The following is a 13,215-nucleotide window of genomic DNA, read 5'->3' as shown; positions in this document are numbered from 1 at the left end:
TGTATGTTAGAACCCTGTCCTAAGATATTGTACTTGTTGTGAATTTTGTGATGTGTGTAATGTTTATATTATAACACATTGTGTGGAATTTTGTCATGTAAAATAAAAATCATGTAAAATATCGCACCCTTGAGGGAAATTCCTATTCCCCTGACAAGGAGATTATCATAAAAATAAATATGACAATTTATTTTGGCCATAAGCTAGTCTGAACGATAAAAATAAAAGAAATCTAATTTAAAAAATATATATACATGTTCAAATTGTAATGATGGCTAAACCACCCCAAGATATGGTCCATTATCTTAAGGGACATGCACTTTGTATTTTTAGACATTTTATTCATCATGCATTAATAAAAAAATACATCATTCAAAAAATTCATTCATGGATGCATAAACATAAAAAGTACATGTTCAAACATTCATTCAATTATCCATTCAAAAAACAAAAATCTTCATTGGTTGACTTATGCATTAAAAAATAAAAATCTTCATTGATTGACTTACGCATTCATTCATGCATTCAAAAAAGAATTTTTTTATTGATTTACTTATACGTACATTCATACATACATATATATATGAAAATTGATCATCCACTACTTATGCATGCATTTATTCATTATAAATATACACATCATTCAAAAAAAATCATTTCATCCATGCATACGCTAACTCAAAAAAAAAACTATCGTTCAAAATAATTCATTTATGCATGCAAGTAGAATACACTACTCATACATTCTTTTAGTTAGCTATCAATATATGCATTTTTTAAAAAGAAAAAAATACATCATTCTTACATTCTCTTATATATATACTAATCCATTCACTCATGCATCAAAAAAATCACGCATTCATTACTGTAAAATAATACATATAACTCAAACATTTATTCCTTCATTGATTCATTCCATTACTCACTCATGCACTAAAAAAAAGAAGAAAAATACATTATTTAAACACTCGTTGGCTTAAGCCTTCATATATTCATTAAAAAGAATACATTATTCACACATTCATTCATTCATGCAATAAAAAAGAATTCCTTCATTCATTTAATCTATATTAAAAAATAATAAAAAATCGAATGACTTATGCATTCATTCATCAAATTAAAAAATAACAATCTTCATTAACTGGTTTATTCAATTATTCATTCATTAATTCATGCATACATGCATTTTAAGAAAAATAAATTGTACATTCATTTAAAAAAAATACAATATTCTTACATTCATTTAAAAAAGTAAAAATACAATAATCATACATTCATCTACATTTCATTCATTCACTCAATCATTCTAATTTTTTTTTTATATATTTAGAAAGAAAAGTACTCATTCATTGACTTATGCATTCATTCATGCATAAAAATTATTAAGCATTCATTCACTCATGTATACATGCAATTTAAAAAATAAACACATTACTCATACAAACATTCACTTATACATATATTCATAAAAAAAAATCAAAATAAAATTACTCAAACATTCTACTCCATGAATTACTATATCATACATTTTAATCTCATACCTCACCATATCATTGTATTTATTGTAATAAATCATGTCATCTCATCATAAAAAAACATTTCATACACCTTCTCATAGCCTTCATGCATTCAAAAATCAATCACATGCATGCATCATATACTTTAAAAATACTAGTCTCACATCATTCATACATCAAATCATAAATGAAGTGCGTTATCATTTTTAAGTATAGCTCAAGGTCGACATCACTTGCATTTCATGCATCATTTTGAGTAATAAGTTGCATCTCAATTCAAAGTAATATGATAAGACAAAAATATTCACCTCATGTATATCATGCATCAATAAGAAATCATTTTTCTGCATGCATTTCATGATCACACTGCTAAGGACACTCATCATTTGAAGATCGGTTTTAAGAAGAATACTGTTAGACTCGACTAAAAGCAATCAATTTTGAAACTAAAGACATTCAAAGAAGATAGAGAACTCTTAATTTGTGGTTGAGTCCATACTCGAGTGCATTATCTTCAATCCTAACAAAGTTGGAGACCAATTTGAAAAATTCTCTTCACTTGAGGACCACAATCAAGGTTAAACCATTCAAGCATTCACATAGAAAGATTTACTTTCAAATGCATATCTTTTTAAAAAGTATATACTAATGCATTGATCATGCAAATTTCATCATCTCATACATCACCCTATCATCCCATAATACACTCTACCAATCATATTTACTCGAAAAAGAGAAGATATAACCCAAATAAAATTAATCTATGTATTAATATGAGATATTTGATTAAAAAAGTGAATCCAAAAAATTAAAATGGAGGATGATGCAAATGCAAGAACAAAAAAAATAATGTACATCTTCAAACAAATTTTTCTAATGACACAAGGCATTTTTTGTAATTCCTAAACATCTTGGAGATATCCCTAGTCACCCCATTTGAGCCCAGACATCATGAAAGGAGATAATTTTCGAATAACCTTTAATATTTCAATAGCATGGGGAGGGCAGCTTTTCAACAGTTTTCCTTGGCATTCAACTATTAAATTAAAATATTTTTTTACATCAATCATGTGACCGAAGGATAAGAAAATACAAAGAACATTTCTTGCTAAAAAACAAAAAAAAAAGAAAGAAAGAAAAAAAAGCCCTATAAGAATCCTCAATTAATATCTCAGGCAAAAATTAGAGCAAAAATGCAATATCAAGGATCACAAAAAGAACTCTTCATGAAATTTTTTCGCCTTGATCATAGGTCATCCTTATCAAAACTTGAAAAGTTTTTTTAATAGTTGATTGTCATGTTTGAAAAATGTTGAAAATATGATAAAGAGGAAAGGTGAATGGTGGGTATGAGAAACACAAGTTTTGAGCCTTATATCATTTTCTTGAAAACCCTATCCTAGCCACGATACAAGCTAAAAAAGACCTTGCCGAGGACTTATTTTCCTAAGATGTGCATCATGACCAAAAAAATGATGACTCCACAAATCTCATAAATTTTTGATAAAATATCTCATCTTTAATGCATAAGTTAAAATTCATTATCACCATCATCATATCAACACAATCCCACACAGCAATTAAATATCATCAACCATAATCAAATCTCAGTTATCTATCATTCATAACTTCACCATCACTCGTAAGCCAAAGACAAATTCAATTCTATCATAGTCACCATCACATCTACATTTATCAAACCTAAACTGAATTCTATCATCACCATCACCAACATATCTACCCAAGTCAAACCCAAATTAAATTTTATCATCACTACCACATCAACATTCATATCCCAAACACTTACCAAAATTTGCATGATCATTGTTTTAAAAAAAGTTATGCATAGCAATAAAGGCAAAGGCAAATTGAAAGCCTCTCAAACTGGGGCAGGTTTAAGATGATTCATGGTCTAAAGCCTTTCAGTCCAAGTTTGTCAGATCATTTTGAATAGAAGAATGACTCATATTAGCTCACACTGGGGAGTGGAAAGTCACAAGAAGACCAAATTGGGACAAATTTTGGGGTTGATCACATTTTCTAGTGGAAAGTCACAAGAAGCACAAACTAGGGCAGTTTTTGGGTTGATCCCATTTTCTTGCGGAAATCTAAAAAGAGCTCAAATCTAGAGCAATGTAAAAGTGATTTATAATGATTATATTAGTTGAATCAATCACAAGAAGTTAAAATATCCCAATTAGACACAAGAAAGATCTTCGATTATCAAGCCACTTGAAGAAAGAACGACTCATTATTCAAAACTTCTACTTTCCATTGAGTCAAGACACCTAAGGGTGTTAAAAAAAATAGCAAAAAAAAAAAAAGAGAAAAAAAAGAACAAAAACAAAAGAGTGCTAGGTTGAAAACCCACATGGATAACCTAGGAAAAGGAGAGTGGTCCAAAGTCGAAAACTGGCAAGGGCGACTATGGTTCATAATAAAATGAGAGAATTCCCGACAGATGCCTACATAAGGTATTCTGGGCAAAAACTAGGGAAAATTAAACGAACACCCAAATGTGAAAACTTACCACCACAAATCCTCAGTCACCCAAACTGAAGCAAATTTTTGGAGAGTCGAAGACGTAGCCTCCTAGGTGAAGACAAACAGGCACACTAAGGCAATTTTTGTTGTTACAAAAAGCATTAACACTTGTGAGAGAAAATCTATGAAAATAGTTGGGTTTAGTCATTGTCTTCAAAATTATACCGAAGCGGTTTATGGATCACCTTAAGAGAAAGCCACATTCAAGTAAACTGTGACAGATTTTGATGAAAACAACTATGGTACCAATCAACATCAAGCAACAAAGGTCGTTTTAGTCGAGTTTATAAGAATTGATTAGTGTCATCTGCAAAATCATAAGTAACACATTGTAACATTTGTGCATGGGTCTTACTCATCATTCCATTACATTCAAACAAAATATATAGTATTCATATCATACATGACATACATATTTACAACATAACTATATCTAGCAATGCATAATCACATTCATACACTAATCATTATAGCGCAAACAAATAAACAAAACATTGCTTAATCATACATTGCACATGCATCTTTACATTATTCTTCCAATAAACATAAACAGACAAATAAACATTATGATGCATATAACGAAACATTCAAACATGCATCCCTATATTATTTTTCCAATATGAACAAACAAACAGACAAAATATTGCATAGCACATAACCATGGATTATAACATGCATTTCTACATCATGTCTGCATAACTAATTGGTGCGGGACCATCCCAATCCACAAGCGATTTTTCAAGACACACTAGAACCTTCCTTATGGCAGCATGGATGCCTCAGCAAATCCCTGATCTGTTATGGCAGCACGAGCGCCTCAGCAAATCCCTGATTCCTTATGGCAGCACGGGTGCCTCAGCAAACCCCTGATTCCTTTTGCAGCACGGGTGCCTCAGCAAATCCCTGATTCCTTATGGCAGCACGTGTGCCTCGGCAAATCCCTAATTCCTTTTGGAAGCACGGGTGCCTCAACAAATCCCTTATTCCTTTTGGCAGCATAGATGCCTCAACAAATCCCTGATTCCTTTTGGCAGCATGGGTGCCTCGACAAATCCCTGATTCCTTATGGCAGTATGGGTGCCTCAACAAATCCCTGAATTATTTTGGCAGCACGAGTGCCTCAACAAATCCCTGAATCATTTTGGCAAGCGAGGGAACTGCCTCAACAAATCCCTGGTCCATCACGACAAGTGTGGGAACTGCCTCAACAAATCCCTGGTCCATCACGGCAAGCGCGGGAACTGCCTCAACATATCCCTGACCCACCAGCAAAGCATCGATATGCTTCATCAACATTCGGTATTTCCCATTGGCTTTTTTCTGAGCCTTAACAAAAATAACGTTCATTTCTTTACTGGTTACTTACCATGATATCTCTCAAACTTTGGTTTGCTTACTATCAGGTAAGTAACAAGTAAAGAGGGACAGCTATGAACACTCATTTTTTGTCCGGCCCAGAAAAATCCCAAAACGTTTTAAATGAAAATAATAAAATGACTTTACTTAATTTTAGTGAATAAAAGTAATTAAAACCATTTTATGAATTTTTTATAAGTATTTTTGAAATTAATTAAATCATAGAAATTAAAAAAAATACTTGGAACATCTTTCTAGAAGCTTCATTTTACAAAAAAAGTAAAAAAGAAAAATATAACAAATAATAATACTAAATCTATATTCATAAGGTCCCTAAATCCAAGTGATTGGGTTAACCGAAAATATAAAAAACAATAATACTAAATCTATATTGACAAGGTTCCTATATATAAGTGATTGAGTTAACCGAAAATTCAAAAATAATAAAAATAAGAAAAAAGAATTAAATTAAAATGGACTCTAAGAAAACCTATAATCATTTTTCTAAGAAAAAAAGATAAAAATAATCTTTTATTATTATTTTGTGTTTATGTTTTCGAATTTTATTATAAAATAAATAAAAGATAATTAAAAAGATTTTTTATTAATTTTTACAATTAAATTCGAATTTATAAAATAATTAAAATAAATGACATATTCTAAATATCCCTTTTCAATTCCAAATATACAATAAAATAATTTTTTATTTTACTTTTTCGAAAATATAATTTTTTAGACATATTCAAAAATATTTCTATTTATTTTGAATTAATTCAAATTTATAAAATAAATAAAATAAGTGACATATTTTAAATATCCCTTTTAAATTCCCAATAAACAAAAAATAATTTTTTATTTTTTATTTTTTCGGAAATATAATTTTAAAAAATTAAAACATATTCAGATATTATTATTTATTATTTTTCGGAATATATAGAATATTAAAAGTAATTAAAATTTATTTAATTAGGTTTTAATTAGATTTTCAAAAAATAAAAAAATAACATAAAACACCAAGTCAAATCTGACATGGTGGATGGTTTAGATCCACAAAAATGGGGATAGTGGACTAACAAAATTGGTTTCCGGTTAACAAAATTTTAGAGGAATAGGTTAGAAATTTTTTGTTATGAATAGGTGGGTTTGTGAAGGGTTAAGAGGTTCCAATAAACAACACTGTTAACACTGGAAAAGACACGAAAAACACACATGAGTCACTATCTGGGAGTGAAAGGTTCCATAGCCAAATAATCCAGTGTAGCCGTGAGTATAATTGTACTGCACACTTGCCATCACGTTGCACAACACTCATCGGATCTACATACTTTCTCAATCATCACGTTGACTTTGTAAACAACCAATCAGGTGATGAAACACACCCATGCTGTAGTGCGTCGCGCCACACTGGAACGCAACACCCATAGGCATGTAGGATTAAGTGTAACCGTGTGCAAATTTTGTCCAGTGCACCCTCCCCAGTCTTCCAATAGCAAGGCGCCACGTGTCTGAGTGCACTCCTTTACAACATTACATTCAATCACATGCTGCCACGTGTCGTCTAGTCTACCAAACCTCAACATACTATTCCAACTTTCATTAATGCAAATTTCTATATTTCAAAGGCTAAGGTACTATTTTTTTCCCTATTTATTTCTTTCTTTTATTAGTTTAACAATACAATATTGCTTAATGAATAAATAATTAAGTTATTTTGTATATAATTTTTAAAATACTTTCATTAATTATTTTATACAGGAGTGTAATGTTTATAATAATGAATAATTATTAGTAATATTTTATGAGTAATAGTAACAACAAAAAATAGATAAAAAACATTTTAATATTGCTAATAATTAGAGTTATGATTAAACAAAATTGAACATTTTTAAAAAAAAAAGTTAAATATGACATTATAATAAGCACTTTTCAAAAAATAAAATAAATTTGAGAATTAATCAAAGATGGAGAGAAGGTCGTTCTAGAGACCTCTTTCTTCTTAAATCATCTTCGAAAGGTCGCGCTACGTCGCTTCTTTTCAATCGATTAAATCTTAAAATTGATTAAATTCTATTTTCTTAATTAAATAAATAACAAATTTAACCGAATAAAAACTTTTTTTCAATAATAAAAAAAACTTGCAAAATATATATTTTTGAATAAAAAATATATTTTCTTTAATTAAAATACACTTAACCAATAAACTTTTTTCTACTTAAAGAACTACGTAAGCCTTGATCCCTTAATATGAGTACGTAGGATCAAAGTCAATCTTGTCAGACACAATAATAAAAATAAATAATTTTTTCTTTATAATAATTAATTAATCAAAAATTTAAATAATAATAATAATAATAATAAAATCATATATTTTAATGAAGGGTACTGCTTAAGGCGGGCGGGTAGGGTGCTAATACTTTTCCTACCTTGTAACCGACTCTCGAATCTAGATATCAAAAATCCAACAGACCAAGGTAATTGGGTTTAAAAAAGTTTTCTACATTTTCAACTATAAAATATAGTGACAACTCTAAACAAAGTCGTGCAACCAAAAATCGGGGCGCGACAATAAGATATAGGGAAAATGTGATTGCCACAACATTGACCAACAATATAATGTTTGATCTATTTATTTATATATAGAGAAAAAATATATGTAATAATAATATATGAACTTTATATACGATCATTAATAATGTATAGATATTATACTCTTATCTGTAATAATTAGTTGATTCCCATACTTTGTCAGTTATCTTAATCCTTATTGCTGAGATCCCGTGACTGATATTCATTCAGCTTATAGACAATGAGTTTACATAAATATTATATTTCTCTCTCTCAAAATGTAAATAACAACTTATCTTCTTAGATTAGTGTTTGCTTGAATATTCGTATATCTAAATATATTGGCAAATAGTCAAATACCTTGGTATCCCCATTGACTATTGTAGCCCTAATTTGGTAGGAGAGAAAAAGAGGAGAGAAATTGAAGAGAAATATATTCCTTTTCTCATTTGGTTGGGAGATAGTTTAAGAAGAGAGTAAAAAAGGAACTAAGACCAATCAAAAAAATTTCTTCTTTCATATGAAGACAAAATGAGAGAGGAAAAATAAAAGCGTAAAATCACTCATTTCTCTTCATTTTCTATACAACTAAATAACACAAAACTTCACTCTATTTTTCATATTTTTTTCTCATTTCATATATTTCTCTCTTTTTACTTTCTTTCCTCCAAACAAATGAAAGAAGTGTTTTTTATCTCTTGCACAATCTTGTATTTGAGCCTTCCTTATTATGTTATTTAGACTACGACTAGACAACTTGACATTTGTAATGAAGTTGAAAAACTATGTCGCAATTTTATTTGGGTAGAATGCTACAGTGAGATTATCCTGACAAATGAGAATATTTTGCTTTGGACACTTGTACAACAACACTATCCCACGTACTTAGGCTTATACCATAGGCACATTTGGATTCAAATGGAACAACAAACCATAGGGGATTTGACCAAATTTTAATTTGTAGGTTTATTGTTTTTGCTGTTTTTTAAGCCTGAAGACTATGGACTCTCCTAATTCCATTTCATAAATATCAGTCCATAAATGTTTTAAATTATAGTTGTGATTATGATGACTATAATAACAGCATTTGTGACGATAGTTGTAGTGTGAATTATTTTATAATAAACAGTTTATTTTTAAATTTGATGTGGTATAATGCTTTTTGATGTGACCCAAATACAGTTTATTTTTAAATTTGATGTGGTATGATACTTTTTGATGTGACCCAAATACAGCTTAATACAATTGTACCACAAATCAATGTGTCAGTAACATTATATTTCGGTATTCCACTATAATTATGGTTTAACGTGATTATGGGGATCCATAATATGAATCACGGTAAATAACTGTACTAAAACTATATAAGATGTAATAAATTAAAAAGAAGACTATTACTAAAAAATTCAAAACTCCTCCATGTGAGGATATATCCTGAAGTTTTTGTTCATCTTTACAAAAGTCATAGTTCAGTGAAACACTATCCCTATTTGGAACCCTCTAGGTTCATCTATGGTATCATTAAGGCATGAAGCTTGCTAATGTTCATCTACTGTCATAAAACAGTATGCTACTCCATGTGCCATTGCTTGTGATTATCAGAAAAATAATTAATTATTAAAATTTTAATTTAAATATATTTTTTCAACCAATCATAAGCAATGGTATATGGAGTGACAAACTTTGTGGTACAGCAGATGTACTCCCCACCGCAATGGACTACAATGCAACCGCAATGGACTATACTGCAACAATCGCAATCCGTATTGCAACAGCCACAATCTCAATATATACAACTGTAACCGCAACCGCAATTTAAATTGGTGATTTCAACCATGGTGATTATGACTTTTGTGCCTTTGGCTTGGTCCTGTCATAACTCTTCAACTTGGCATCCATATCAATCCATTTATAATCAGAGGGAATTGAGAACAGGTCATGGCTTTCATGTATCCTACAAGATTCAGAACCAGATGAAATGGATTGAGAGGAACCCTTTATCCAGTGAAACCATGATGATGAGGAATGTGCCTCTTCTGTTTGTTCATGGCCTGCACCAGTAGGACTTGATGGGGCTGATTCAAACTCATCTACATGCTGAAGTTCTTCAAACTTTGTAAAGGTAACAATTACTCTAACTGTGGATACCACAGGAAGGGCAACCTGAATTTACAAAGGTAGTGAAATGAGTTCTTTTATGCAAATGCTTCATAGGCAAAAGAAAATCCGACATATAATGACATATTTATTCTTTTATGTATATGAAATAACACTTTTATTATTGAAAACAAAAAGAATTTAAAGCACTTGCTTCTCAATACGGAAGAGGATCCCATGTTCGACAAGAATTAGTGAACCAACCATAAAGAAATGAAAGGTGAAGCAGTTTTTTTACTTTTAATCCTAACAACAAACATGATTACTAGTAAATCCTTTTAAACCATAAAAATAAAAAAGGAATGAGGATTCAGTTTTTTTTGATACAAAGTTCTTTTTGTTTTATACAAATGAGGATTCAGTTTGAAGTATGCACCAATGCAGGTAAATAGATAAAATAGAAGTTACAGAAACTTCATATTTTATTTATTTATTTTCCATAGCACAAACAAATTAAGAATATTATCAAATAAGAAGGAAGGCTCTGTCACTATATATATATCATAAGGAGGTTGGTAATAGTAAAAGAAAGATTTAAATTTTAATAGCAATGATATGTTGTCCTAAATCCTATCTCACGCCAATGAAACATGCCATGTTAACTCATTTTTTTTTAACATTCATTATTATTGTTATTTTTGTTTCATTATTATTGATGCGAGACAGAATTTGGAACATGATTTAGTACAACAAATATCTCTCTTCATAAATCATAAGTATCATAGCCAGGCTGCAGCCAACATACGAACTATTTTTGTCCTAAATCTTGGCAATACAAAAACTATTATCATTCCATTAGTTTCAAAAGATGAGAGCTAGATATATCAGTGGTGCTGTGCAAATACTAGCAGAGCAGGATGTTAAATTAATTCATTTTCAATAGTCCACTATGATGGTTAACGTACATATACACACACCTTCTCAACTTTAAGGAGTGAGCAAATATTCCTAGCACTATCAATTGCAGCAACAATACACCTAACAAAGCATAACATCTACCCATATTAAAAAACATGAAGAGACATCATAACATAAACAATAATGCTAAGTAAACTATAAGATGTCTTGTAAAAAAGCATAAATCAAAGAGCACACACCTTGACTGGAAAAGTGTCCTTAGGAAGTTTAGTTGTAAGGAGTTCTCTTAATCGACGAACTGCTTTAACTTTTTCCGCAAGAATGTCAAACAATGGTAACAACTCTTCAATTTTTAGTGGAAAGTTTGGGGAAAGCCAAAGAACAGGTATCATTCCTTTCTTAAACTCAGTTTCCCCAGCTTCATCCCTATGGCTACTACTGCTGGCAGAACTCACAGAAGGTGCTTCACCTTGTTTTCCCTTGTGGTGATTCTTTTCTTTATGTCCACTAGGTAGTCCTTTCTTTTCATCTTTTACATTAATTTTATGATCATTCTCATATGATGAATTATTCATTGCAGCTTCCAATTGCTTTTTTTCTTCTTGTGTTAAAATCTTATCTATTTCTTCATTGTTTTTCTTACTATCTTGCAAAGAAACTTTACCCTCAGGTGCAGATCCCGGAATTGCTTTGGATGTAACACTTAGAATCACATTCTGCATATCATAAACTTTAGCTTTCCAAGGCCCCACCATTTCTTTTCTCTCCTTTCTTCTCCATGTAACTTGGGGAACAAGAAGTGCCTGACTCACATCAATTCCAACTCTCACTATTTTCGACTTAGACTTCCGCGCCAACGATTGCCTAACTTCTCTATCAGTTGGTTTCACAACTTCGGAAGATGAAGAAGCAATGATTACTTCCTTCTTCTTGTGTGAAACCATGCACAATGATCCAGGGATTTTCTTCCCATCATCTAAACCATCACCAAGGAAAAGAATGCTCTGGTCAGACCTCTTGATTTTCAATCCGTCGAAACCAGCCAAAGTCATATCTGCCCTCATATTCCCACCCCTTTTCCAAATTTTGTAGGTATCTGAAGGTGCTATCCTTGAGATGAAAGGTATTACAGAACTCTCAAAATGGAATGTGATCTCCATGTAAAAGTCTCTCATCCTTCTCATCGTCCCTATGTAACGCGGCAACCTTCGATGCCATTTTTCATCATAATCATTCCAAGAATACTTAATCATAATCATTGCTATTTTATCTTGTTTGTTAATAATAGCTTCTCTAAGAGCACTCCATCCTTGCTTGTTCTTCAAGCTATCATTGGCCCCAGCTGCCATAAGCATTTCAACCGCAACCAACTCACCAAGTTTTGCAGCCAAGTGAAGAGGGGTGTCACCATTCGGCACGTCGTGCCTATTTACCACAGCTGAGATTGCAGCAGTCTTCTCATCCTCAGCTATTGATGCAGCCTCAGTTTTAATCTCATAGGGATTACTAAGTTTTGGGAGGCCAACTAGTATTTCCTGAAGACCAATATAGTCCTTTAATATTAAGGCCTTGTGCACAGAACTATGAGCATATGCTGAGACATCAAAGCCTGCCATACCTCAAGCACACATTGATTCAATCATTCAAATCTAGATTCAGGAGGAACTCAAAAAATGTAACATTTAACCATTGAAAATTTCCTTTTGAAACAAAATGTGTTTCATGTAAAAATCATATAATGATACCAACACAATTTCAACCACAACCAAACAACAAAATCAATATACTTAGAAAAATAAATAGAAATTTAGAAGCCTAGAATACTAGAGGTATTGAAAGCAAATTTTTGTAATTGGAAAGTTCAAGAAAGGTAAGTAGAAAAAAATGTGGAGAGGAGAGATTTCATAGAAAGTAGACTAATAAATATTTACCTATTATGGGAACAACTATAATAGGAGATAGAAATTAAAAGTGACGGGCACAAAAGATACTTGGAATCAAATGCTTAATAATAGAAAATATTTTATTTTAGTGTGGGCGTAGGAGGTTATGAGGAACTATTTTTTCTTCATATTTATTTGATATTTTGGAAAATATTTAAAAAAAATACTACATCTTTCTTTTGAGTGTGTGGATGAAATGGATAGGATGGAAGGAGCAGAGGTTCAATCCGTTGAAATAGAGCATAAATATTGCATGTTGGCAAGCCTCACTTAAA

General features: G+C 31.1%; 1 protein-coding gene across 1 annotated transcript; it reads right to left on the bottom strand.

Moving 5' to 3' along the window:
• Positions 9,816-12,916, bottom strand: LOC109336285 (ankyrin repeat domain-containing protein 13C-like). Its single transcript, XM_019572795.1, has 2 exons — positions 11,237-12,916; positions 9,816-10,145 (listed from the first exon to the last, which is right to left on the bottom strand). The coding sequence occupies exons 1-2, from the start codon at positions 12,611-12,613 to the stop codon at positions 9,825-9,827; spliced, it is 1,698 nt and encodes a 565-aa protein (XP_019428340.1). The 5' UTR covers positions 12,614-12,916; the 3' UTR covers positions 9,816-9,824.

The sequence above is a fragment of the Lupinus angustifolius genome, chromosome LG02, assembly GCF_001865875.1.
Source record: "Lupinus angustifolius cultivar Tanjil chromosome LG02, LupAngTanjil_v1.0, whole genome shotgun sequence".
Lineage (NCBI taxonomy): Eukaryota > Viridiplantae > Streptophyta > Magnoliopsida > Fabales > Fabaceae > Lupinus > Lupinus angustifolius.
This window is presented reverse-complemented; position numbering and strand designations above follow the sequence as displayed.

Bases quoted from the DNA above. Each gene is read 5' to 3' on its own strand.
- LOC109336285 (XM_019572795.1), bottom strand. From the start codon at position 12,613: ATGGCAGGCTTTGATGTCTCAGCATATGCTCATAGTTCTGTGCACAAG. The intron at 10,146-11,236 runs GTGTGTGCTCTT...TTGTAAATTCAG, and splicing joins AGGACACTTTTCCAGTCAAG to GTTGCCCTTCCTGTGGTATC.